At 47.0% G+C, this 26,196-nt stretch overlaps 2 protein-coding genes across 5 annotated transcripts in view; both read right to left on the bottom strand.

Annotated features, from left to right (window-relative positions):
• Positions 1 to 2: 2 nt before the first annotated feature.
• Mcrs1 (microspherule protein 1) lies at positions 3 to 9,507 on the bottom strand. 4 transcript variants are annotated; one of them, XM_057792333.1, is made up of 15 exons: positions 9,419 to 9,507; positions 7,999 to 8,118; positions 7,339 to 7,477; positions 6,828 to 6,966; positions 6,119 to 6,277; positions 5,853 to 5,962; positions 4,589 to 4,697; positions 4,188 to 4,326; positions 1,777 to 1,852; positions 1,472 to 1,500; positions 1,286 to 1,378; positions 1,087 to 1,169; positions 845 to 932; positions 488 to 615; positions 3 to 396 (listed from the first exon to the last, which is right to left on the bottom strand). In XM_057792333.1, the coding sequence occupies exons 2-15, from the start codon at positions 8,006 to 8,008 to the stop codon at positions 310 to 312; spliced, it is 1,389 nt and encodes a 462-aa protein (XP_057648316.1). In that variant the 5' UTR covers positions 8,009 to 8,118; positions 9,419 to 9,507; the 3' UTR covers positions 3 to 309. The 4 variants fall into 4 exon arrangements, with proteins under 4 accessions (XP_057648316.1, XP_057648317.1, XP_057648315.1 ...); XM_057792334.1 differs by lacking the exon at positions 9,419 to 9,507 and adding an exon at positions 9,283 to 9,301; XM_057792332.1 differs by lacking the exons at positions 7,999 to 8,118; positions 9,419 to 9,507 and adding an exon at positions 7,654 to 7,936.
• The window catches only part of Fam186b (family with sequence similarity 186 member B), a 53,509-nt gene continuing 36,768 nt past the window's right edge, over positions 9,456 to 26,196 (bottom strand). The window contains exon 9 of the mRNA XM_057791316.1: positions 9,456 to 9,550. Coding sequence (XP_057647299.1) covers positions 9,456 to 9,550 — 95 coding nt within the window. The remainder of the gene's footprint in view (positions 9,551 to 26,196) is intronic.

Genomic DNA, 26,196 nt, shown 5'->3' on the forward strand with positions numbered 1-26,196 from the left:
GGAACTCGGTGCTTTTTATTTACAAAAAGAAAAAAAAGAAGAGTCTAAAGCTGACCCACTGGAGACACAGGAGTGATGTGGCAATGATGGGGGCTCTGGCTCTGGGGAGGCTCAGGGGTCCCAGCCTCTCCTTGCTTCCCCATGGTGATCCCCACCTTGCCTCAAAGGCTCAAATCAATGGGCCAGAAGTTGGGCCTCCACTACCCACTCTGGGTAGAAGGGTTTTCCAGGAGCCTGAGTTCCCAGCTCAAGGAGCTGGAATGACAGGGGAAACTGAGGCTAGAGGGTCCCTGGTTTCTGCTACCCGCCTCACTGTGGTGCGATCTTGGCAGCCTCGGCCCGGATGAGGGCAATGAGGTCCTGGTTGATGAGGAAGACAAATCTCAGGCTGGCGATCTGGGCAGGAAAGACGGCTCAGTACAGAGGTGGAACAGGACATCCATGGACTACATTGTCATGCACCTGGCATGCTCCATCCCCAACTCACCTCCACCACAGAGTTGTTGCTAAGCCTCCACTTGGAACCACACAGCACAGGCCGGCCATCGATATAGATGGGCCGCCGGCCCTCATTGGCAATGAAGAAGTCACCATTGTTTTTCAGCTTGATGACACCTGTGGAGGCAGAAAGGAAAACGAATGACAAGGGAGACAACCTGGAGAGAGAGCCAAGTGCCTTTCCGCTTCCTGGGGAAGAGGGCTTGAAGGCACTTCAGACCCCCTCAAGAGACCTCAGGGCACCAATTCCTTTGGCCTGCCTCACTGGCCCATGAGGGCTCTTGAGGTCCACGGCCCATGGCTGGAAAGTCCAGTGAGAGGCCGCTGGAGTGGCAGGAGGGTATACCTTGCTTGCGGGAGATCTTCCAGGCTGGACCTTCTAGAGACAGGTCCACATCGATCTGGTTGTCCTTGGTTGCTCTGCCCAGGGTGATCTGGGAAAATGGTGGAGGTGAGGGCTGGGACAGGGAATGAGGGAAAGGAGCCCCACACAGGCCAGGGAACAATGAGAAAACAAGGACTGGGCAGAGTAAGGGACAACAAGGACAGGTGCCTAGGCAGGGTGGGAACAGTGACAACCTGTCTTACCTCACGAGAACGCATTAGGTATCGCACCATGCGGCCCCGCAACACGGCCAGGGTCTGGTTGTCAAAGTCTGGAGAGCTCATGCCTGAGGAAGGGCAGAGTAAGCAAGTAGGAAATTCCCAGCCCTGCACCAGGGTGGGCAAGCAAAGGGGCTCGACGGGACAGAGACCACAGAGAATGCTCTCTGGTCTCCAGCCTCACCCGTGATGCTGTCCACAAGCACCTGCCACTTATGCAGTTCCTGCTCCAGCTGCCGGATCTCTCGTTTCTGCCGCCGGTCAGCCACTGTCAGCTCTGAGGTGAGGTGAAGCGTTAAGAGGGACACTGATGCCAGCAGCACTTTGAACTGGCCCTCCGCCCCAACTGTCCCCAGGAGGGCAGGCTTACCATGCTCCAGGACTTCGTCTCGCATGTCCCTGGGTGGTGAAAAGGGTGAATCAGGCCCACTATTAGGCCCCGGTACCTGGCCCACTAGGGCACCCCAGGCTCTTCAGCCATGGGGCTCAGGAAGTTGTTTAAGGCCTGGCCTAGCCCTGGGACCAGGCGGGGAAAGGGAAGGCAGTGAGCTTAAGCGGCCCCCACAGGAGAGGGTGCAACAGGGTGGCTAGGCCCAGCAGCTGCAACTGAAGCCACGTCTGCTGGGCAGCCTGGTGTGCCCAACAAATTGGAGTCAACCCTCTCCAGGAACTCACTTGAGCTTACTGTCGTCAATCAGGTCCTCTGCATCAGAGAAGTTTAGCACTTGGTCCCCCTTAGGCAGTGGCTGCACTGAACAAACAACAGAGGAAGTGTAAATGTCGAGGTTCCTACTCCAGCCCGGCTGCCAACAGCCAGGCGAGCCGAGTAGCCAGGGTGCCAGAGCCAGAGGGAGCACTGTCCCAAGTCAGCAACACTCTGACTTGACACAAGGCGTCCTGCCACTGAACTTGGGACAGAGGTGGTTCAAGATGAGGGATCTACAGCTGACCTGCATGGGCGTGTGGTGCATGACACGTTCACCCGTGACATCTCATACTAAGCACGAGAGGACTGCTCAGCTCCCTGTACACGTGAGGGGTCAGAGACCAGGGGAGGACTGCTCAGCTCCCCTGTATATGAGGGGCAGCAGAGGGCAGATGCTGGGCACAGCTAGGACCTAATGCGCTCCCCAGCCTTCTGGCCGCCCTAAGAGGCGTGCAGCACTGGAAAACACAGGCCTCCAGCACTGCTTCCACTCCCACCTGTGGGGGTGACTCCTTATGGGTCATGAAGTTAGCTTTATTGCTGTTAAGAGATGAAACGGAGCAGGAGAATTAATATTAGAACCAAACGGTTATGTTCTGGAAAAATACTGTTTCATTAAAGTTTTCAAGTTTCTGGTGAGAACAAAAGAAACTGAGGAGCCCAGAATATAAGAACTTGCGACTTCTGGCCAGCTGTGCAAGACCGCAGTGGCGCTCCACAGCAGGGCAGCCAGTTTGGGGGTTGGAGGGCTACACAGGAGGCCAGAGACTGTGGTGACAGAGGAGTGGGCTCTCTGGTCACTGCCACCAAGCTGCCTTCCATCAGGTCCACCTGAAATCTGATGTGTGACTAACCTGCTGGCTAAGCCAAGGAAACCGTCTGATCCTTGGGACCCTGGGATCTAAGCAATGAGAAACTAATTCCCACACAACGACTCTCGGAGGAAAAAAAATCTATAACCTTTAGATAAGGTTTTCAGTCAACAGAGTGACTTCCAAAGCAATGGCAAAAGAGGCAGAATCTGGTGACACAAACCTAGAATTCCAGTTCTTGAGAGATGGAGGCAGGAGGTCAGCCTGGGCTGTAGAAAACCAAGACCCACAAACAAACAAACAAATAAATAAATAAAGCCAGACAGTGGTGGCACATGCCATTAATACCAGCACTTGGTAGGCAGAGGCAGGTGGATCTCTGTAAGTTCCAGGACAGCCAAGGTTACACGGAGAAATCCTGTCTCGAAAAACCAAAAAACAATAAAAACAAAGACAAGCTGGCTTTAAAGCCGTAGAAGTAAATGTCACCTAGCAAATGTTCTCTGTGAAGATTCAGTGACAGGTAAGACAGAAAGTCCCTGGAGCACTAAAACCTGTGGCTGTATTTTCTACGGGCCTCGTGCAGGAGACCATCTTTTGGAAGCAGAGCTGCAGGAGAATCCACAGTGAAGGGCTTCACTTTCCTAGTATGGAGAACTATGGTGGTGTGGTGCACTACACAGCAGGCAGAGGATTCGGGCAAGAAGAGTGTGCCCAAGCCACAGACACCAGGACCTGGGTCACCAGTCCCCCTACAGGCTTTCTGCAGCCTAACCAGATGGCTTTCCTAGCTCTTCTTCTCTGGAGAAGGGAGTTCAATGATAAGAGGGTGGCAGAAAGCACTCCAGCCCTTGGGGAAGAAGCAGATGCGGGCCTAGCTACCAAGTCCCACTGGGGAGCCCTAGGCCTAAACCACCTGACAGCACACACTCCCTGCTCCACCACACGGCGATGGGGAGGGGTGCAGAACGCTGACAGGGCAACTGTAAAGGCAGTGCTTATCCCCAAGGACATGAGGAAGAGGGGATAAAGACGGACACTCCCAGGCTGCTCCAGTTTTAATGCTACCTATAAACAATATACTAATGTATCATTTGTGATGGCAAGATAGGTGAAGAACACTTGGGAGGCAGAGGCAGGCGGATCTCTGAGAGTTCGAGGCCAGCCTGGTGTACAAGAGCTAGTGCCAGGACAGGAACCAAAAGCTACGGAGAAACCCTGCCTCAAAAAACTAAAAAAAAAAAAAAAAAAAAAAAAAAAAAAAAAAAAAAAAAGATAGGTCAAGAAAAAAACAAGACCCAAAAACAAGAAGTAGTAATAACTGCTATTGGACTTTTGGCACAAGATTCTAGGCAAGCTGGTCTCCCTTTCCATGACACCAAAGGCCTTATCAGCTCTACAAGGAAGCAAGTTTTGTTGCTATTTTTTTTTGTTTTTTTTTTTTCAAACCGAGGTGAAGAGGATACTAGGGGCTTCTGACACTGGCAAGCAGTTGTGCCCAGAGCACTTCACACAAGCTCTCCCACCTGAACACCTGGCCGCTCACACTGCAGTTCCTGGGGTGTTACCTGTCTGGTCCTCAAGTAGGTAATACTGTTTCATGAGCTGCCAGTGGGCCTGCAGAGCCTTGGCAGTACGAGCCAGGTAGAAGGCATCAGGGTGTCTGTGTAGCAAGTCCTGGAAGGTTTCCAAGGTGGGCTGGCTGGTCTGGAGACAACAAATAAGCTTTTCATGCCAGGGTTTCCTCATTCCCGCCCCATCCTTGTCCCCAAGCCCTCCCAAGGAACTGGAAGAAGCAACAGTCAAGCAGGGGGTCAGGAATGGTTTCTCCCAAGACCCATCACAAAGGTCCCCGTAGATGTGCTCATCTGCACGTGTGTGCAGACCACAGACAGGGCAGACAGGGCTCCCCACTCTGGTGGTTTTCCAAGTGGCCCAGCTTGTACTCTTTCCCAGTCCTCAACCTTACCGATCCTACTTTGCTCAGCAACTGCTCTTCAGCCTTGCTGAACAGGGCCTTGCTCTGAATGGCTGCAATGGCTTCTGGGTGCAATTGCCTCATGGCCTGGCAAGCCAGCCTGAGCACAGAAAGAGATGAAGGACAGAGCTGAATGGAGGGAGTCAAGTATTCTGGGGTTCCTACTCCCCCCCAAACCTATAAACCTTTGGAACTTAGAGATCCCAAGCCTAGAAGTCCTTGGTAGAAATAACCTGAGGCTTAGCACAGCACCGGGGCATGGTCCAGTGAATGAAGAGGCAACTCATTAAATGGAAGTCACATTCTCTAAAAACCCAGTGTGGTGGCACACGCTTGTAATTCCAGCCTGCAGAAGATGGAGGCAGGAGGACAGTTCAAAGTTCAAGGCCAATCTAGGCTATAGATAAGCTCCAAATCAGGCAGGTGTACATAGTAAGACCTGGGCTCAAAACAGCACACAAGAAAGAGCTGGGACAAGCTGTAACTCCTTCTAGCCCTTCCCCAGTACATGGCTAACGCTGCACTCATTAACCACTGCTACTGTCCCCTTCTTCCCAGGCTGAGCCCGGCCTGTATTCTGGCGTCTCTGGGCTATGGCCACAGCTACAGTGGGTGGCAGGGCTGTGGAGGAGAGAATGGGCGCTCAGCATCAGCCCGAGCTCTGAGACACCGCACTAAGTGATTGAGGAGCACGCTCAGTGAGAGGAGCACTACACTAAGTGAGAGTGAGCTTAGTCGGAATTCTGAACCTAGCAAGGTCTCGGGACTCTTTTGTTTTGGTTCTCTGGTTCTCTTTTTTGTTTGTTTGTTTGTTTTCAAGGCAGGGTTTCACTGTGTGGCTGTGGCCCTTCAGGAACTCACTCTGTAGACCAGGCTGGCCTTGAACTCAGAGATCCACCTGCCTTTGCCTCCTGAGTGCAAGGGGCTCAGTTCCCTCGTCATATAAGGATCTATGAGAGGCCAGTGTGGAAAAGTTCAGAGGTGACCCTGGTGGACCTGGGGCTCCTGGCACTTGTGGCCATTTGTTTCCTATGCCACCTTCTCTACCGCCAGACTCTGCCGCTTCTCTCCACCTGGGACTAGAAGGAGCTGCTCTGTGAACCTGGCAGGTCCCCAATTATCCCAGGGGACACAAGGCCCCAGACCTGCCTCCCAAGCCCTTCCTATGGGCCCTGGTAGAATCTGGCTTTCCTATACCTAGTTCCAAATTTGGGTACCCCCAGCACCTCCCCTCTACTGGAGCTAGCCCACTTACTTGGAGATGACAGGGTCGTAGAGCAGGGCGTACCAACGCTCTTGAACTTCCCGAAGGGTGAAACGACAGCTGAACTTCACACCCAGGTGGACGGATGTCAGGTCATTGGTCTGCAAGACCCAGACTGGTTTGCTCCAGTCTCAGCACTGGGAAGAATCCTTCCCTTGGAAGCCATAGGGTCCTACTGAGCTAGTATGGGGTTTGGGATTTGGAGGGTAGGGGAAGGGAGGTCCAGTGCCCATGGTGGGGTTGGGGGGGTGAACTACCTGCAGCACAGCATTGATGAGTAGGAGGTCGTCTGCAGGCTTCCAGCGGCCCAGATCCTTCGTCACCTGAAGTGGCTGTTTGCTTTTCTTCACACGCTTAGTGAGTCCAGGGGTTGGGGCAGGACTGGGTGGCACAGGTGTGCTGGGGGTCTTGGATACCTGGGTACAGGGCAGGACCACAATAAACTCAAAGCTGGTAGCAGAAAAGCTAGGGCTTCCGACCTACTGCTTCACAAACCGTGACAGCTGCAGGCTCAGGGAACACCAGGGAGCCAAGCTGAGAGCTCAGCTTTCCAATACCCACCCCCACCAAATTACTTCTGCATAATTCTTGACCAGATGGGGTCTTCTTTCTGCTCGTGGTACCCTTGGGTTGAGAATGGAGGGTGGGTGGGGAGGATACCAGGGAACTACTCTTGCTGGTACACTGTCTGGGGCCAGAGCAATGCCACCTGGGGGTTATTTTTACACCCTGCAATGCTGGGAACAAGCTGTCTGCTCCCAGAATAGATACATGCTCCCTGCCTCCCACACCGAATGTGATACAGGATGCACTGGCTCAGTGAGGAGTGCAGCAAGAAAGGGAGTAGGGAAAGACAGGAGGGAGGGGCCTAGAGTGGGGGCGGGGCAGCTTGGTCCCCTCACAACCTCATCTATCTGGGGAAACAGACTCCAGCACGCCTGGCCCCTTGCTGTACCAGTTCCTTACCTTCTTCTTCTCACTAGAGGAGGGCTCGCTCCCTGAGCAGCGGCCCGACTCTCCTCCACTGGCCCCCTTCACCCGGGTGGAAGACTTGGCCAGGCTGCTCTCTACCAGCTCATCATCAAATTTCTTCCTCTTGATGAACCTGTAGGAAGCCCTGCACCGTTAGCCACTGGTCAGCCCATCTAGCCTCCAAAGAACAGGCTCCCAGTGGGCGCTAACTGCCCAGTTGCCTGCCTTCATTTCCACCAGCGCCTGGCTCAGTGCACAGGGAATGACTACAAGCGAGTCCTGAGATGAGAGGCTATGGGTTAGAGACTGCAACCGCCACAGAGGCTGGTAACCCCCTCTGCCTGTCCTGAATGCTACAGGGAGGGAACAGCAGGGAAAGGAAAGGAAAAGTACCGGCTCTGTCTGGACCCAAGGCAGGGTAAGAGGCCATTCCCAGCAAAAGTTAAAGCATGTGGTAGCTAATCCCACAAGCCCTCCCTTTCCCAGTCTCTCCGAACCCGGCTACCTGGAGGAGCTTCTCCGTTTAGGGATAGTACCCAGGGCCTGGGAGGAGGCTCGCTTCTGTCCTGCCAGTGACTCTTCATCCTCTGAACGGCTGGCAGTGCCTGATGCCATCAGAGATGAATCTAGCAGCCCCTGGGAATCTAGAAAAATAGAAATGGTGAACTCAGGCTTCCCAGGCACCCTCTGCACGTGGGACCCCTTTTTCAGCCCCCCCTCGCCCCCCACGCTAGTCCCTTCAGCCCTTTCCCTGCCTCCTTGAGGCTCAAAGCTTCTAAGGTGGGGTTTCCGGCCATCCAGATCCCGTCTGGGCTCAGACCTGGCCCAGACCTTCCACGCTGGGCAGTTCTCCCGGTGCCACCTGTCATGTCGCGCAGCACATGGTGCTCAGGTCAGACTGGTGACGCCGACACACCGGGCTCTGGGCATAACTGCTCCCTCTGCCATCAAAATGCAGCGTGCCAAAGAGCAGCAGCTCAGCAGCAAGTCAGTCAATTGTGGCTCTGCCAAGAGGTGCATGGGTGGTGCTGGCCCAGGGGGAGGTGGCAATGCCCAGCCAGAACCGAGACACTTGTGCAAGGCCCGGGGGGTGGGGGTGGGGGGTGTAAAATCAGCAGATGCTTGGTACCCGAGCATCTGGGGAGCTGGCCTGGCCTCATACTACCTTTGTCCATCCTCTCACAGTCCCAAAGCCACTGGCTCCAAACCACAGGGCTAGGAGGACAGGTCCCGCACGCTCATCCAAGGATTCTGACCAAGAGAGCTTAGAAGTCGAGTAGAGAGTCTGCAAAGGAGAAATAAAGCTCCCTCAGGCTCAGGTTTCTAACGGCCAAACCTACTTCCCACTTCCTGAACTTGCTCGTGTTTCCTGTCTCCTGAGGTAGGGAGGGCATATGTAGAGGGAAGAAGCAAGAAGCGCCACTCCCGATTACACTTAATGATCAGTAGCTATTACCTAGTGTGATGGCTCCTGCCTTTAATCCCAGTACCAGAAAGCAGAGGCAGGTGGATCCCTGTCGAGTTTGAGGCCAGCCCGGCCTACCCAGCAAGCCAGAGCTATACAGTGAGACCCTGCTTCAAATAATAGAAAGAAAAATGTAAGTAGCTATGTGGAAGTCACTGAGACCTTGGGGAGAACGATAAAAGCTGAAAACTAAAGACACACTCGGTTCAGACACCCCTCTAATTTTACCAGCAAATCCCAAATGAAACATCTTGACTGTCAAAAAGAGAGTTAAGGGATTCCTGGCTCGCTTTTTTCTTCAATGGCCCGCTCACAGCAGCAGCCCCAGCCCCTCTCCTAGGCCGCAGCCGGGGAGGGTAGACAGAATCCCGGTGTCTCACTACACCTTTCTCCCCCCTTCCATTTGCGGCTTTTATGTAAGTGGGTGCTGAAGATTAAAAAGTGGTTTGGGAACTGTGTGAATCCCCACCGCCTTGGTGGACCCGCCTCTAGCCCCAGGAAATCTCAGGGACAGACTTCCTGGAGGGCAGTCTGCAGGCCCCGCCCCTTCGGACTCGGGTGCCTCCCGGGGCAAAGTTCCGGGCTCTGCCCGGTAGGACGCTCCTCGCCCTGCTCCGCAGGTTACGGCCGGGGAACGCGGGCACCGCCGGAGAGGGGGAAGGTGCCCAGTCCCACACGCAACTGAGGCGGTCTCTGTCCTTCCTTCCCGTCCCTCCGCGCCCCTCCCGCGGCAGCCCACCCGAGGTGAGGGGTCATCCAGGGCTGTTTCAGGGACTCTGGGGAGAAGTGGTAATTTAGTCAGCGCTGCAGCACACAGTACTGCACCGATAAACCGCGATGCGCTCGCAGTCTGGCTCTGAGCCCCACCGGCTGGTGACAGCGAACCAGGACCAACTCCCGGCCAAGTCTCACCCCACCTCAAGCATGCCACCTTTGCGCATGCGTGCAACGCCGCAGGCCCGATTCTAGCTTGGTCAGACTCACGCATGCGCAGATTTTTCGGGGCGATACCGGGGCGGGGCCCCGAATCTTGGGGCGTTGTGCCCCGCGGCACATTGTGAAACTCCGTTTTGTCCCCAACTCTACTCAGAACACTAGGAGACGAACCGCGAGGTCTCACCATTCCTAGGCTGCCAGCTCCAACAATTTCTCCGCGGCTACTGCAGGAGCCGCAGGGCCAAAGCCGGCTTCCGTGAGAAGCATCTACTTCCGGGTTGTGAACGCGGGGTTGCACGATCTTTTCCGGTTCGTGCTGGAAAGGAGCGTGAAAGGGGCGTGGCTAGGTGGCCTAGAATAAACCATTTTGCCGGAAGCCGGAAGTGAAACTTTCCCAATTGGAAAAGGCACCTAGGGAGGCACCGGGCATTAATTGTAAGAACTCGAGAAGTTTCCCGGTTCAAAGAGTAGCGGGGAGGGCGGGCTTGTGGTGAGACACAGCCTAGGCGACGCTGGGAGGGCGGGGCCGCAGTATAAATTTGAGCTTCGTAATTAGTACTAAGCTTGGAGAGTCTCCGAATTTTGTATTGTTGTATCGGCCAGTGTTTTTATTTATTTTTAAATATTTATATATTTATTATGCATACAATATTCTGTCTGTGTGTATGCCTGCAGGCCAGAAGAGGGCACCAGACCTCATGACAGATGGTTGTGAGCCACCATGTGATTGCTGGGAATTGAACTCAGCACCTTTGGAAGAGCAGGCGATACTCTTAACCACTGAGCCATCTCTCCAGCCCTCGGCCAGTGTTTTTAGATAACGTATTCTGTCAGGCCCTTTGGTGAGCACAAGACTTGCTCAGGCAGGGGAGAATTGGCGTACAGTATGGTCAGCAAGATTAATGTCTAAGGAGGAGAAGGAGCGATGCCAGTCGGTTACATCACATGGACTCTGCCTTGACTGAGGGTTGTCGTGGGTGCCGGGAAAACAGCCCAATCACTTTGTGTCCCCTGAGAGAATATTGGGAAGAACTAGCTCCCAGAGAACAGAAAACGGTGGGAGTTCAGGCTGTGAGAGATGCCCGAGAAAGCTAGGGAAACCGGACTTTAGTAGTTCTGTCTGTTTCATGCCCCCTTTGAGGGGCACAAAAAGGAGCTGTGGCAGGCGTAGCACCTTAGAAGAGCTTTTGCCTAATGTGGCTGACGTCCTGAATTCTTGTCAAATGGACGACTTGCCCGTCTTGACCTTGACAGTTTTATGATTAACTCTTAGCTTCAAGTCTCCATTTAATTTACTGGGATTCTAAATACAAATTTATTTAATGAGTATGTACTTGCTTTATGTCCCCTAAAACATTTAAGTTTTTCGGGTACACAGTATGCAGGTTAGATTTTTGTCATCTTGACATTAGCTAGAGTCATTTACAGAGAGGGAACCTCAATTGAGAAAAAGCCTCCATCAGATTGACCAGCGGGCTGGTCTGTGGGACATTTTCTTGGTTGGGATAGATGTGGGAGGGCTCAGCCTCCTGTGGGAAGTACTGCCCCTGGGCAGGGGTCCTGTTTTGTAAATGAAAGCAGGGTTAACAAGCCTTGGAGAGTTTTCCTCCAGAGCTTCTGCTTCAGTTCCTGCCCTGCTTTCCTCCTTGAAACTTGGAATGGAATAAACCCTTTCCTTCCCAAGTTGCTTTTAGTAAGTAGTAGTGCTTTGGTCTCGGCAATAGGAAGCAAACTAGGATCCAGTCTGGTGGGGGGTACTAAATAGAGTGTAGTTTAGTATCTATGCTAGATGAGAATTAATTGGGTGCTCTTCTCTAAGGGGCTCATTAAAACAAACAAACTAGGAATTGAACACTTGGTGCATGCCAGGCAAGCGCTGTATCACCAAGCCACGTCACCAGCCCTGACCAGGCATCGATCTGGTGAAGAGCTGGGTTGGTGTGGTCCAGTGTCTGTTAGTTGTTTTCTCTAGGCTGTGACAAAATGCCTAACAAAAGCAACTGAGGGCAGGAGGGGTTATTTTAGCTTACACTTTGGGGACAGGGTTCAAAACATTCTGGCAGGAAAGGCACTGTGGCAGATGCGTGGGGTGTCTGCTCACATTGTGTCCACAGTTCGGAGGTGCAGAGGGATGAAGTATGGGTGCCTGAGCCCAGGGAATGGTGTCTCCTGCATTTAGGGGAGGTCTTCCCATATCAGTTCAACCTCCAGAAAACAGCCTCACAGACACACCCAGAGTGTTGTTTTCTAGGTGTCTCTAAATGAGGCAAAAATGACAAGTTCAACTATCACAGATCCACTCCTGACACTCAGGTTTCTAACCTCTGTGTAGGAACTGTCCACTAACTGCTTGTGCCACTGGAGTTCTGCCAAATATGTCACTTTTCTTTCTTGTTTGTTTGTTTGTTTGTTTTTGAGGCAGTTTTCTATGTTGTATGTAGCCCTGGCTGTTCTATAACTCACTATGTAGACCAGACTGGTGGTGGCGCACACCTTTAATCCCAGCACTCAAGAGGCAAAAGCAGGGGGATCTCTGTGTTCCAGGTCAGCCTGGTCTACAGAGTGAATTCCAGGACTGCCTGATCTGTTACACAGAAAAATCCTGTCTTGATCACCACCCCACACACAAAAATAAATAAAAATAAAAAATAATATAACATTCCCTAAAGTCTCATGTTCATTTTTTTTTTGACTGGATGTGAGATTTATTACTGAACATGATTGGGAGGAGTATAGGAGAGCACAGTGGAAGCCATCAGGACTGCAGGGCTTGCCACTTACCCAGGGGATTGTAATTGGGGAGTTATTTGATCCCATAGCCATCAGGGATAGCTGCTTCTCAACTATCATGTCTTCAAATTCATCTGCATTAAACTTGGTAAAGCCACAGATTCAACACAACACCCATCGAAATCCAGCAAAATTCTTCAAAGACCTCAAAAGAACCGTCCTCAATTTCATATGGAAAAGCAAAAAACTCAGGATAGCCAAAACAATCCTGTACAATAAAAGAACTTCTGGAGGCATCACAATCCCTGACTTCAAACTCTTCTACAGAGCTACAGTACTGAAAACAGCCTGGTATTGGCATAAGAACAGACAGGAGGACCAATGGAACCGAATAGAAGACCCGGATATCAATCCACACATCTTCGAACACCTGATCTTTGACAAGGAAGCAAAAAATATCAAATTGAAAAAGAAAGCATATTTAACAAGTGGTGCTGGCATAACTGGATATCAACATGTAGAAGAATGAATACAGACCCATATCTATCACCATGCACAAAACTCAAGTCCAAATGGATCAAAGACCTCAAAATAAAGCCAGCTACACCGAACCTTATAGAAGAGAAAGTGGGAAGTACACTTGAACGCATTGGCACAGGGAACCACTTCCTAAATATAACCCCAGCAGCACAGACACTGAGAGAAACAATAAGTGGGACCTCATGAAACTGAAAAACTTCTGGTAGGCAAAGGACATGGTCAACAAGACAAACGACAGCCTACAGAATGGGAAAAGATCTTCACTAACCCCACATCAGACAGAGGTCTGATCTCCAACATAAAGAACTCAAGAAATTGGACACCAAAAGATCACATAATCCAATAAAAAATGATTTATTTGCATCACTGTAGAATGTAGGGGCTCCAGAAAGTGGTGTCTCTTTTACTATATGAGGGAGAATCCAATTAATTCTTTTAATAAGTGGAAGTCTCTTGCTTTTGCCATATTTATTGTTAATCTCTTCCAAAAAATTAATGCAAGCTCTTTGCCAATGTTCATTTTCTGCCCATAATAGGCAATTTCAGCATTAGTAGAAGGTACCACAATTTCTGCTGTGCCTGTTCCTGCTAATTGGTGAAGTCTCATTTTTTCCTTTCAGAATCAATTCAGAAACCTATCTACATTTCTCTTTAATTTTTTACTCTGTTTGTGTGCTAAAAATATCCATTCTAACATATTATCTTCTCTCTGCATAAGAATCCCTATGGGATAATGTGTAGAAGGTAAATTAAATAAAATACAATAAAACTTTGGATCAAGTGATCTACATGTACATCGTGTAATTTATTTTCTAACAGAGCTAATTCTATCTCTGTTATTGTTTTGCAGTGTGGTGCAGTGGTGAGAAGGAACTTAACACTATACAACAGAACTCATGTGGGAGGTTCAGTGAGGAGAGGGGTCAGGGTGGCAGAAGAGGCCTCTGGGATGGGAGCAGCAGGAAAGAGAGGGAGACACGGGAGGGTCCTGCTTTTTATAAGGGGGTATGGTACATATGCACGTGACTTGATGACATATTCTGTCAGGACCCTTAGGGCTGGCCAGTGTAGGTGCCTGATTACTAACTAACACAAGTACACAATCAAGGCCAGCCTGGGCTACAGAGGGAGTTCCAGGACAGGCTCCAAAGCTAGAGAAACCCTGTCTCGAAAAACAAAAACCAAAAACAAAAACAAAAAAAAACAAGTGCACAAGGAGTGCTCTTAGTGGCTACAGTTGAAGACCCCAAGGGTGGGCCAGTATAATGCCTGAATACTAAAACTCTCAGCCTTAGCCGATAATTTTCTTAAACTATTTAGGTCCTTATCCTTGTGAGGTTTGAAATGAATTACTTAGCTCTTGAGTAGTTAATCCAGTTAATATCTTTCAGAAACTTTTGAAAATCATTAAGAATTTGTAATTGATCTCCCTCGATTTGTGCTTCTGTAGTCAAATTTTCTGTAAACTTATATAATTGATAGAACAGATAATTGATAGAATCTCTTCTTTGTATTTTTCAGAAGCAATTTGTAAACAAGGGAAAATTCTCTCTCTCTCTCTTTTTTTTTTTTTTTTTTTTTGATTTTTCGAGACAGGGTTTCTCCGTAGCTTTTGGTTCCTGTCCTGGAACTAGCTCTTGTAGACTAGGCTGGCCTCGAACTCACAGAGATCCGCCTGCCTCTGCCTCCCGAGTGCTGGGATTAAAGATGCGTGCCACCACCGCCCAGCTAAAATTCTCTTTTCTTCATCAAACATTTTTTCTAAGGTATCTGCATCTGAATCAGCCACTAAGATATCATCCACATAATAATAAATTTTAGATTGAGGAAACTGTTCGCAAATTATTCCTAGTGGCTGTTGTATACAATACTGACACAGGTTGTTGTCGATTACAATAAAATAGTCCCACACTAGCCCAGAATGGAGTATAATAAAGGTTCCTTTATTTAGGGGTAGACTCACAGATCAGCAGTCCTCTGCTCGGACGGGGAACAGGAACCAAATCTAGCATCCAAGGGATTGTGCATGTTTTTACATCTGTATATATAGTAGATGTGACCACGCCCAAAGTGGGCCAGTATCTTCAAGGCTATTGATTGAAGGAGTTCCCACAGCACCTCCCCCTTTTGTCTAAAATAAAAGAGTTCTAAGCTTAATATAAAACTATATACAATAAGAACATATATCAAGTATAAAAATTAGAATTACAACCAGCATAAACAATATCAAGCAAGAAACATATGCTAAATGTTTCAATAGTTATCCTATCATAAGGAATCTAAGTTTTGTATTAGAAATGGCTTAGCTAAGTCTTGAGAGGAAAGTAACTATGACTATTTCGTCTTCAATCCCATAAAAGACTTGAGAAGGGAATTATATTGCTTGAGTAAACAGGAAGTGCAATCAAGAAGCTTCCAACATGTTCAATAAATGACAGAGACAACCGACCACCCAAAGTCTTATTTGCAATGTTGGAGCAACCAACTTTGGCTAAGGCCTAGAGTAACTGACAGACCATTTTCAGAGGCAGGAAAAGTTTCAAAACCATCTTACACTATCTTGGTAAGTTTTGGCAGTCTTTTTTCTTGTATCCTGCTTGTCCTGTCTAGGCAATGTGTATTTTGTCAGTAGTCAGTGGTCGAGGCATGAGCAGTTTCTTTGCCCAAAGACCAGTTTTGCCAAGAAGAAAACAGGCTGAGTGTCTTTGGTGCCCAACATTCTCTCAGGAATAGATCGGTGCTGCCAGGAGCAATTATGTCTCACATCAACAGAACCCTAATATATTTAAATGCCATATTCTACAGTTCTTTGAAGTGGTTGAAATTACCTATATATGGGGCTGGAGAGATGGCTCAGTGGTTAAGAGCTTTGCCTGCTCTTCCAAAGGTCCTGAGTTCAATTCCCAGCAACCACATGTGTTCACAACCATCTGTAATGAGATTTAGTGCCCTCTTCTGGCCTGCAGGGATACATGCAGGCGGAACACTGAATACATAATAAATAATTTAAAAAAAAAATTACCTATATGTGCAGAACACAATTGCTATGTATCTAAAGAACTTGATTAGTCTAACTATAAGTATGACAAACATAGATGACTATTGACCTATAATTCTTAATACCTATATAGCTTAAAGACTAAGGCTTCGTATTAGAATATTAAACAATCTTTAAACAACTGTGCAGCAAATGAGGTCAATGACCTCAAAATGAAAACAATGTATAAGTAGCTTGATTAGAGGTAGAAATGTACAGTACAATATGATAAATATATCCTAAAATTATCTTAAATAATATCTTAATATCTTAAGCAGTGGTAGAAGCATGCATGCATACAATATGCCAAAATAACTTTGTATAGGTATACAAATATTGTAAACAGAAATAGAAGAATATTCAATATAACAAATACAATTTGAATTTGTATCAATATGTAAGAATCTATACCAATGTAAATTGTCTATAAATAATAGCTCACAAGTATTCACTCTATTACTCACTATTATTATTAGTGTGAGTAAGCTCATAGTAATCTACCTATTATCCCATCCCCCTGTTTTTTAAAGAAATCCCTGAGCCTACATAATTTTTACCCCAACCTTATACCAGTTATAATCAACCCCTTATTGATGTCCCTAACCCCGAGGATAAACTTTGTTGGGAGAGAGGACATTGTCTTCTAGAATTACTTTCAGCTGTCATGGGGGCGATGTTATTTCTATGGGATCCTATCAAACCTAAAATGATGGTTAAGTTTTAAGATTACTGTCTGGTATAATTGCAAATAGTCTCTGAGTAGTTGGTAGACAGTATCTTTTTTTTTTTTTTTTAGTTTTTTTTTGTTTGTTTGTTTTGGTTTTTGTTTTTTGAGACAGGGTTTCTCTGTGTAGCTTTGGAGCCTGTCTTGAAACTCACTCTGTAGACCAGACTGGCCTTGAACTCACAGAGGTCCTCCTTCCTCTGCCTCCCAAGTGCTGGAATTAAAGGTGCGAGCCACCACTGCCGGGCTGGTAGGCAGTATCTTTTAAAAGCTATTGGCTGAAGGAGTTCCCACAGCAACACGTGAAAATGTTTTACATTTCTTTTTTTTTTTTTTTTTTTTGGTTTTTCGAGACAGGGTTTCTCTGTGGTTTTGGAGCCTGTCCTGGAACTAGCTCTTGTAGACCAGGCTGGTCTCGAACTCACAGAGATCCACCTGCCTCTGCCTCCCAAGTGCTGGGATTAAAGGCGTGCGCCACCACCGCCCGGCTTGTTTTACATTTCTTATGGAAGAACTTTCCATTGATATCTTTTCTTTCAGATTTATTTATTTATTATGTATACAGTGTTTTGCTTGCATGTATGTCTGCACAGCAGAAGAGGGCACTAAATCTCATTATAGGTTGTTGTGAACTATCATATGGTTGCTGGGAATTGAACTCAGGACCCTGGAAGAGCAGCCAGTGCTTTTAACCTCTGAGCTATCTCTCCCACCCGCATTGATACCTTTTAATGGCTGAGCGTTATTGTAGGTTGGCACTGTGAAAACAAATTTTTCTTTATCCTGTACTTGTAAAGGTATAGTAAAAAAGCAGTCTGTTAAATCAGTCACTATAATAGGCCATCCCTTAGGTAATAAAGAAGACAAGGGAAGTCCATGCTTGCTTATGACTCTTAGATATGATTTCCATCCTCCATCTTTTAGATTTCTTTTTAATGACAAATATAGGAGAATTACAAGGACTGATCAATTCTTCAATATGTTGAGCTCCTGTACCAGATGTTCTATTGTCTGCAATTTTTCTGATGCCAAAGGCCATTTTTCCACCTACACAGACTTGTCAGTTAACTATTTTAAAGATAGGGAGGTGGGTGGTGATGGTGTACACCTTTAATCCCAGCACTCGGGAGACAGAGGGAGGCAGATCTTTGTGAGTTCGAGGCCAGCTTGGTCTATAGAGCGAGTTCCAGGGTAGGCTCCAAAAGGCACACAGAGAAATCCTGTCTCAAAAAAATAACAACAAAAGATAAGAAGTTTGGTATCTTTGAAAGACCAACAAGTATTGTGACCTGCTTATGTACAGCCTGAATGGGCTGTGACTGTTCTTGATAATACCTTTTAATATTTTTCTCAGAAGCATTCTTTATTTTGTGGTTTGTTTCTGAGATTGGAGGAATGTTATCTTGTTTTCCATTGCTGCAACAATTTATGCCTCCATAAATTTATGGCTATATTGGCCACATAAGGTTTTAACTTTCCTATTTGTCCTTTTGGTTCTTTTATTTTTTCCAATTAATTATGTATGCAGACATCATTCACACACACAGCACGCAGACAGAGCACAGAGACACTCAGACACAAGCACAGACACATACAGCACAGCACAGTACAGGATAGACAGACTTACCTTACCTGGGACTTGAACTGGTGACCTCGGGCTCCACGGGCGGAGCTCCAATCCTCTCAGCCAGCTCTCTGACCATTTGTCCTTTTGGTTCTATACACTTGATCCATCTTGTACTTTGCTTTACCTTAGATAAATTTCCAATCAATAAGAGTTGAATATTTAATTTACCTCCTGAAGAGGCCAATCTGGATGCCAAGATTTTAGTGAAAAAAAGTTACGTCTGCTCCTGGGTCTACTAAACCTTCAATTGCAGTGTCATATATATTTTTAGCTTTGGTCTCAGATCATTTATAGCAGTTGGCCAAAATACTTGTTTACTAATCTCTCCTGAATTTTTTATTTTATCTACTGAAGCTGTTTTGTCCTTATTACACTCATAGTAGCATTGCTTTTAACAACAGACATTACGTCTTTTAATTACATTGTGGATGAGTTTCTCCAATGCTGACAGGGAATGATTGAATCCAGTTGATATTGGGACATGCAGGAGACCCCTCAGGGAACTTCCTGATGACAAAGAGTTACCTTGTGTGTCCCTTTTTTATCTGCATTTATTAGTCCAATGCCAGGCTTTGCCACACCTTCTGCATACTCCAGAAGACTGGAGCCTTGTTTTTGGATTGTCTCTAGAAAAAACATTGTTTCTAGGAATGTCTTGCCTACTCACTTTTCAAATGACCTTGCTTACCACAATTAAAACATCTGACGTTTTGATTTTTCTTAAAACTTTTAGAAATTACTTCTATCAGTGTAGTATCATAAGTGTGAGATCCAATTATCAGCCCTGTTTCTAATCCATTTATCTATTGATGCTGATCTTGCCTTTAAAGGCTTAATCATCCTTTTTCATTCTGGATTAGCATTTCCAAAAGCCAAATATTTGATTAATGTTTGTCCGACTTCTGGATCTGATACTGTTCTATTTACAACTGGTAAATTTTTGCAAAAAAAAAATTAGTGAAGGCTTATTTTGGGCCTTATATAATTTTAATACATGACTCAGACCTCTTTCCTGATTCTTCTCCCAGTTCCAAGCATTTAAAGCTGCTAAACGGCATAGGTGTGATTATCAAATTCAAGCTGCCTTTGTACCTCAGCACACTGACTTGTAGAGAAACTGATCTTTTTTTTTTTTTTTTTTTGGTTTTTCGAGACAGGGTTTCTCTGTGGTTTTGGAGCCTGTCCTGGAACTAGCTCTGTAGACCAGGCTGGTCTCGAACTCACAGAGATCCGCCTGCCTCTGCCTCCCAAGTGCTGGGGTTAAAGGCGTGCGCCACCACCACCTGGCTGAGAAACTGATCTTGAGAACTACCAATACCTCTAACCCTATTTCTTTGTTCTATGGTCCTAGCTTCCTATTTCCACCATGTTTACCATTGTAACTGAGGACCAGGTTCCAATATTGCTGTTGCCAAATCTTTCCAGTCTTGGGAGATAATTCTGTTCTGAGTTGCCCATGAATTTAATATTTGTTCCCCATATGGTGAATGAATACCATATGAAACTACCATTTCCTTAAATCTCCTCAAATCTAATATTTTTATAGGATTCCATTTAACTTCTACATAAGCTTTAGGGTGTCTATTGTCTCCTGGTCTTTCTTGTGCAGTAACTGGATAAGCTAAGGTTGGTTTTCTAACAATTTTGGGCTGCTCCTCTTCAGTTTCATCATGTGGTGTGGTAGGTTCTTGTCTAAATTCCTGTCTGTTTCTGAGTATTTTTTAATTTTCATTTATAAGTCTTTTTAAGGCTTGTATCTTATTAATCCACTTTTTATATTTGGCACAAAAAATTATTAAGGGTAAAATATGAGTTACCAGACTGCTAGTAATTACAATTGGTATTATGTCAGTCTCGGTTAAGTCATTCATTGTTTTTTTAGCTTCTATTTTCAAGCCATTTAAATTAGGACTGCACAGGATCCTAATGTCCTGTGTTATGATATTTCCCATCCTTAATGAGGGAAAGATTTTTTTCTTTTTAATAATACTTAACTCTCTCCTTGAGGACTTTCCAGGTAGCTAGCCAAATCTGTTGTCTTCTCAGTTTGTCTGCAGCTGGCATGATTTCTCTGTCTGGTGGTTGTGGTACATTTTGGAGTGCCAAATGTTGTCTCTGACTAAATCTCAATTGTTTGATTTTATCAATAAAAACTCGGGAGCCAGATGCTGGGGTGAAAACCTCCACTGACATCCCAGAAAGAACTTTCTCCTAGGCTGTCTCAAAACTCTCGGACTGGTGCCCCTCCCTTGTACTTCCTGTGCCTCTCTATCCGTCCTCTTGACCCCCTCTTGCTCTCTGTTGTTTTTTCCTGTCAACTGGTTGCTTGCCCGGCCTCTTGACCTATGGTTGACTTTAATCCTATTTACAATAAGCAGAAAGCTCTTGGATTAAGGGTGTGTGCTAGGTGTTAGGAATATTCTCCTAACATGAGCTCTCTGCAAAATCCCAACCAAACCAAATCAAAACAAGCCAAATTAAGAGATATCCAGGTTTAATGGGAGTTCTGTGCTCTTGGGTGGCCCTGAGGGGGAACCGGGAAGCCGTGCAAATGTGACCACTATGAGGAAGAAAAAGAGACCACGTGTCCCTCTTTTGGGAGTTCACTTAAATATTCTGTGGGAGTGCTGGTCTGCTGGGATTTGGAGTCCAGAGTGCTAACTCTCAGGGTCAGGGGGCTAGGATAGATGCCAGGGGCTGGGGCCTAGGCTCCCAACTTAACACTAGGGTTGAGCCATATCATAACTAGGAACAGCCAGGCGGTGGTGGCGCACGCCTTTAATCCCAGCACTCGGGAGGCAGAGGCAGGCAGATCTCTGGGAGTTCGAGGCCAGCCTGGTCTACAAGAGCTAGTTCCGGGACGGGCACCAAAGCTACAGAGAAACCCTGTCTCGGGGGGGGGGGGAAACAAAACAAAACAAAACAAAAAAAAAAAACTAGGAACAGGTTTTTCCAATAAATAACATAATCTCGGGGTTCATAGTGTGATAAAATATCCTACAACACTTATAAAGCCAACACCAACCATGTGGGTGCCTCTAAGTTCTACTGTTGCTTCAAGATATAGTCTGTCCCCTTTCTATCACAGTCGCATTGGCTTCTGCACACACTAGTGCCACACCTGAAGCACCTGGGGAAACAGTGTCTCTCTAGTTGCTGCTTTCAAACAGTGAATATTTTCAGTGGTATTCTCAATTTAGACTCTCAAATTTTATTTTTCTCAGTTAGTGTCTCAGTGGATGGGGTATTGCTTGCAGGGCACCTTTCCTATTGCCTGGCTCTCTCTTTTACTGTTGGATAAGTTTAGTGAGCAGTAACCGTGAATATAGCCTGAACACTGTGTTGTCATTGTTAGGATCTGCTGGCCTGGTCTGTCATCTGGGTACACTGTCCCTTTAAGAGACAAGCTCCACCCTCTCCCAACCCCTCCCCTTCTGCCGAGGGAAGAGGATATCCTGCTTCCTCCAGCCTGTACTGGGTTCTCTTTCATCTCTCTCCTGAAGAAGTAACAACTTCTTCTTCCTCTTCCTCCCTCCCTCCCTCCCTCCCCCCCTCTCTCTTTCTCTTCTTCCCCCTTATCCCCTTCCCCCTTTCCTTTTTCCCTCCATAACCCACTAAATAAACTCTGTACCTAAACTCTCTCTGCATGATGTATCTGGCTGTCTCTCACCTTCCGCAATCTCCCACCTGCCAAGGTGACCGCCAAGGCCTCAGGGGACTAGCTGAGGGCTGGGGTACCACCGAGGTCTCGGATCATTGGCCGCTACCCTTCATGGGTCGGCCGCCCCTCATGGGACCAGCCTAACCCCCTTATAACTTTTAAAAAGAATAACAGTCGTGACATTTCCAATCCCCACATTCATTTATTACTTTTTAGATCAGTCTCACTCACGTTCTCAGGACATGAGCAGAGTGCAGCCAGGTTGATTGGCAGAAGGCAACAAGAATGGTGCTGCCTTCTGCTGAGATCCTGGGAGCATGGCACTTACTGTCTGCCTGTTAGTGCCCCGCTCTTCCAAACTCACACCACAGTGGCATTAAAAAATCTGTGTTTAGGCCGGGCGGTGGTGGTGCACGCCTTTAATTCCAGCACTTGGGAGGCAGAGGCAGGCGGATCTCTGTGAGTTCGAGACCAGCCTGGTCTACAGAGCTAGTTCCAGGACAGGCTCTAAAGCCACAGAGAAACCCTGTCTCGAAAAACAAAAACAAACAAACAAAAATAATAAATAAAAATAAATAAAGATACCCAGAGGTGTGTCTCCTAGGTGATTCTAAATCCCATCAGGTGAGTGATGGGAGTTGACCTTCACACCCAGAATCTGATGAATTTGAAGAACAAGGATCCTAGTGTGGCTGGCACAGAATGACCAAGAAAACACTCTGGAAGACTGGAGCAGAGGAGCAGCGTGCATCAGGAAAGAAAACTCTAGAAGATGGGAGCAGAGGAGCAGCCTGCGTCCGGAAAGCTCGTGTTACCTTGTAACTCACAGTGTAGGTTTTGCCCTGCCTCCCCGGGACACAGGACTTTACTATGTAGCCCTGGCTGCTCTGGAACTCGCTCTGTAGACCAGGTTGGCCTCAAACTCACAGAGGTCCACCTGCTTCTGCCTCCTGAGTGCTGGCATTAAAGGCAAGCGCCACTTACCGCCATCCAGCTGGGTTTTAGCTCTTATTCTTGACATACTAAACCCTTAGTGATTACAAATAAGAAAGAATATCCTGAGATGTGATTCTGTGTTTAGAGCAATCTTTACTGCTTTGTGAAGAGCACGACTTAGGGCCAGAAGAAGAGGCAGGTCAGCAATGGGCAGCAGTTCCAGTGCGGGTGAACTGGGGTTCAACTCAGGGGGTGAGTTCAGGGGTTCAGCTCAGGGATTCAGCTCAGAGAGTGAGCTCAGGGGTTCAGCTCAGAGAGTGAGATCAGGGGTTCAGCTCAGGGGTTCAGCTCAGGGGGTGAGCTCAGGGGCTTAGGAGTCGAGTTCAGGGAGTGAGCTCCTGTTTGTTGTTAACCCTCTGTTTCTCAAGGATTGGGCTACGCCTCGCCTGTAGCCTTAGCTATAAATGGTTCTGTATTGCCTACTCCAGGAAAGGGCAACTGTTTCAAAAGTTATTGGGACTACCTGTTGTTGTGACTATCTTATGACCACCTTGAAATCATGTATTTGATTTAAAGGTTATTACGACTAACTTATGGCTTGTTGCCTGTCAAATGCCCCATTTGGAAACCTCCTAACCTATAAAAATCTTATCTTCCCATGTCCAAAGCTGACATCTTGGAGGGGGTGGGCAGCCTGTGCACTCAAATTTAAAAATCTTGCTTTGCCGGCAGTGGTTGTGCACACTTTTAGTCCCAGCACTCCAGAGTGCAGAGGCAGCAGGATTCCTGAGTTTAAGGTCATCTTGGTCTACAGAGTATGTTCCAGGACAGCCAGGGATATTTGTATAAGTGAAGACTGCTTTTTTGTTTCCTGGCCACCCAGCCCCAAATAATCATACAGAAACTATATTAATTATAACACTGTTTGGCCTATTAGTTCAGGCTTCTTATTAACTAACTCTTACATCTTAAATTAACCCAATTCTGTTACCACGAGGTTCGTGGTTTGTTACCTCACTGCTTGCTTCTTCTTCTTCTTTTTAATATTTATTTATTTATTATGTATACAATATTCTGTCTGTGTGTATGTCTGCAGGCCAGAAGAGAGCACCAGACCTCATTACAGATGGTTGTGAGCCACCATGTGGTTGCCGGGAATTGAACTCAGGACCTTTGGAAGGGCAGGCAATGCTCTTAACCACTGAGCCATCTCTCCAGCCCTCACTGCTTGCTTCTTGGGCAGCTACGTGGCATATGCCTGGTTCTGCCTTCTTTCCTTCTCTATCTCTTCTTAGATTTTCCACCTTGCTATATTCTGCTCTACCATAGGCCAATGCAACTTCTTTATTAGCAAATGGTAATAAAACATTCAAAGCATACAGAGAGAAATCTCACATCGTGCTTGCTCTAATTAGTTTCACTCTGATGGTGTGATTTGTTTTAACTAATTTGGCTATGATGGTGTGATCTGCTTTAATTAATTTGGCTGTGACGTTGTGATCTATGTTGTGTCTTTGGGATTAGCCCTAGGAAAGAAAGGGGATTAAAAAAACAAGACCCAGACAGCCTAAGAAACTGGGTGGCTGCTATGACCACACCTGGCCACGGAAGCATGGGAATCACATAATGCATAGCAAGCCTGCTGAGAAAGGAGCAGAATATTTCACATCTCAAACCACCTTACCTGCTCTCCCTCCATCTCCTGCCCCAAGTCCCCAGGTTCCACCTGCCCTATCTACTGCACTTCCTACCATGAACTCACGCACCCAGGCTGCTCCTATTCCTGTGGACTTCTACTTGTTCTGACCACTGTCTGAAACCCCGCTCTTCTTGGAAGAAAGCTGCTGCCTCTCTGACCTCATTCTGTTGTCAATGTGTGGTCTTCTGGACCTCTTGTTCAAAGACTGGAAAAGAAGGGCTCATGCAATTTGGCAGAAGTAGCAGGCTAACTTTATCAGACCAAAGCAACGGTACAGGTTGTAGAAGGACACACTGTCAAGACTGACATCAGGCCATGTGAGGAGAGGGCCCTGGAGGGCCCTCAGCTAAAGCCAGAGGTCTCTTTTTATTGAATCTAAAAAGTTGAGTGTTTCTCTATTTTAATTGATAGATTAAATCATACATTGTTTTCCTATTACACCTGCTCCTTCCCATAATGCATCTGATTTTAATCATATGCACACTCAATTATGTATAAACATAAATGGCAAATAGACGCCCCCTAAAACTTACCAGAAGACACAATTTTGTCTTTACTGTACATGTACCTAAAACCAGTTCAGACTGGATCAGCCTTCTATTGTTCTTACCCTGATATGTTGGGAATACAACTGAATAGAAACTGTTTTAATTTGATCGTTACTAGGAGCGGGGACACTTACACGATTGTCCAAAGATGAGATCACTCATAGCTGGCTGCACAGAGGGTTGAAGGAATTCTGAAGTTGCTAGGTGCCTTGTTTGCAGAGGGGTGTATGTGCACAATACATGCAAGTGAAGGAACTCGGCTGCCAAATGCATCACCGCGTTAGGGGTATATGCATAACAAATGGGGTCCCGGGTTCAATTGACCTGTACAAGCAGGTCATTCTTCAGTGATCCTAAGCGGGTTGAGAGGATAGAGAAGATGGGAAAGCTGGGGTTGGGGTCTTGTACAAGCTATGCCTTAGGTCAAGCAAGTTTATTAAGAAGGACAACAACTTATATACATTTTTTTTTCAGGGGAGAAATGAGACAAAATCAGCAGAAAACGATCATATATTGGGACAAAGTCATCAGGAAGCTAATCAAGCATTGTTGCCTAAGAGGGAACAGAGTATATCTCAAGTCACCCAGCGCACAGCAGCCTTGGGCCTGATGACCAGCGCTCCAACGGGGAGAAGAGTGGGTTCTCCAACCCCAGGCGAAGGTTTCCCTAGGCCCTGGCCCCAGGCCAGTGCTGCCCTTACCAAGCAGATTTCTAGTTTCAGACAGGGAACTTCTGTTCCTTTCCCATACATCAGGGCCTTGGGGGAAGCTCCCAAGGTCCTGGGTTTGTCAAGCTTGTTCCTGGGTTTTGACAAGGTATTACGTCGTTTCTCCACACATCGGGGTCTGGGGAAAGCCTTAGACCAGCCTGGCTCTCAGTACTGAACAATCCCCTATGCTTTCAGTTGACTTTGTCTCCTCATGCCTGCCCAACTGTTTGGCTCTGAGGGCAGTTGTTTGGGTCGGGTTTTGTTTTTGTTTATTTCGGTCCTAAAGTACGTACTTTATATTCGTTGAGTAATCATCTTTAATTACTGGAGGGAAAGAGTCTGTGGGAGGCCCAGAATTGTGTAGGCGCAGAAACAAAGAGCTCCTAGTTAAATAGGTTCCACTTTGGGCACCTGTGCTCCCTGTGCGGCGTCTTGGTGGAGGTATTGAGTATACAAGGCAGATGTGAGAGCTTGGCTAGGAAAGAGGCCTGGAGATGCACAGAAAGCCACCAGAAGACGCAGATGTGAATGCCTACGGAAGAGTAGAGACAGGTAGAACGAGGAAGGGCCGAGACCTGTGCAGAGACCCTTCCCAACATACAAAATAAAGTAGAGGGTGTAGATGGGAAGCAATGACTTCAGTCATCCAGTGTAGCAGCCCTCAGGGTCCAGCTCTCTTTTCCAGGTATGGATGTGGCTTACAGTGAGGGCCATGTTCAGGGGTCTTTTTTGGATCTTGGCTCAGGAATC

The sequence above is a fragment of the Chionomys nivalis genome, chromosome 17, assembly GCF_950005125.1.
Source record: "Chionomys nivalis chromosome 17, mChiNiv1.1, whole genome shotgun sequence".
NCBI lineage: Eukaryota > Metazoa > Chordata > Mammalia > Rodentia > Cricetidae > Chionomys > Chionomys nivalis.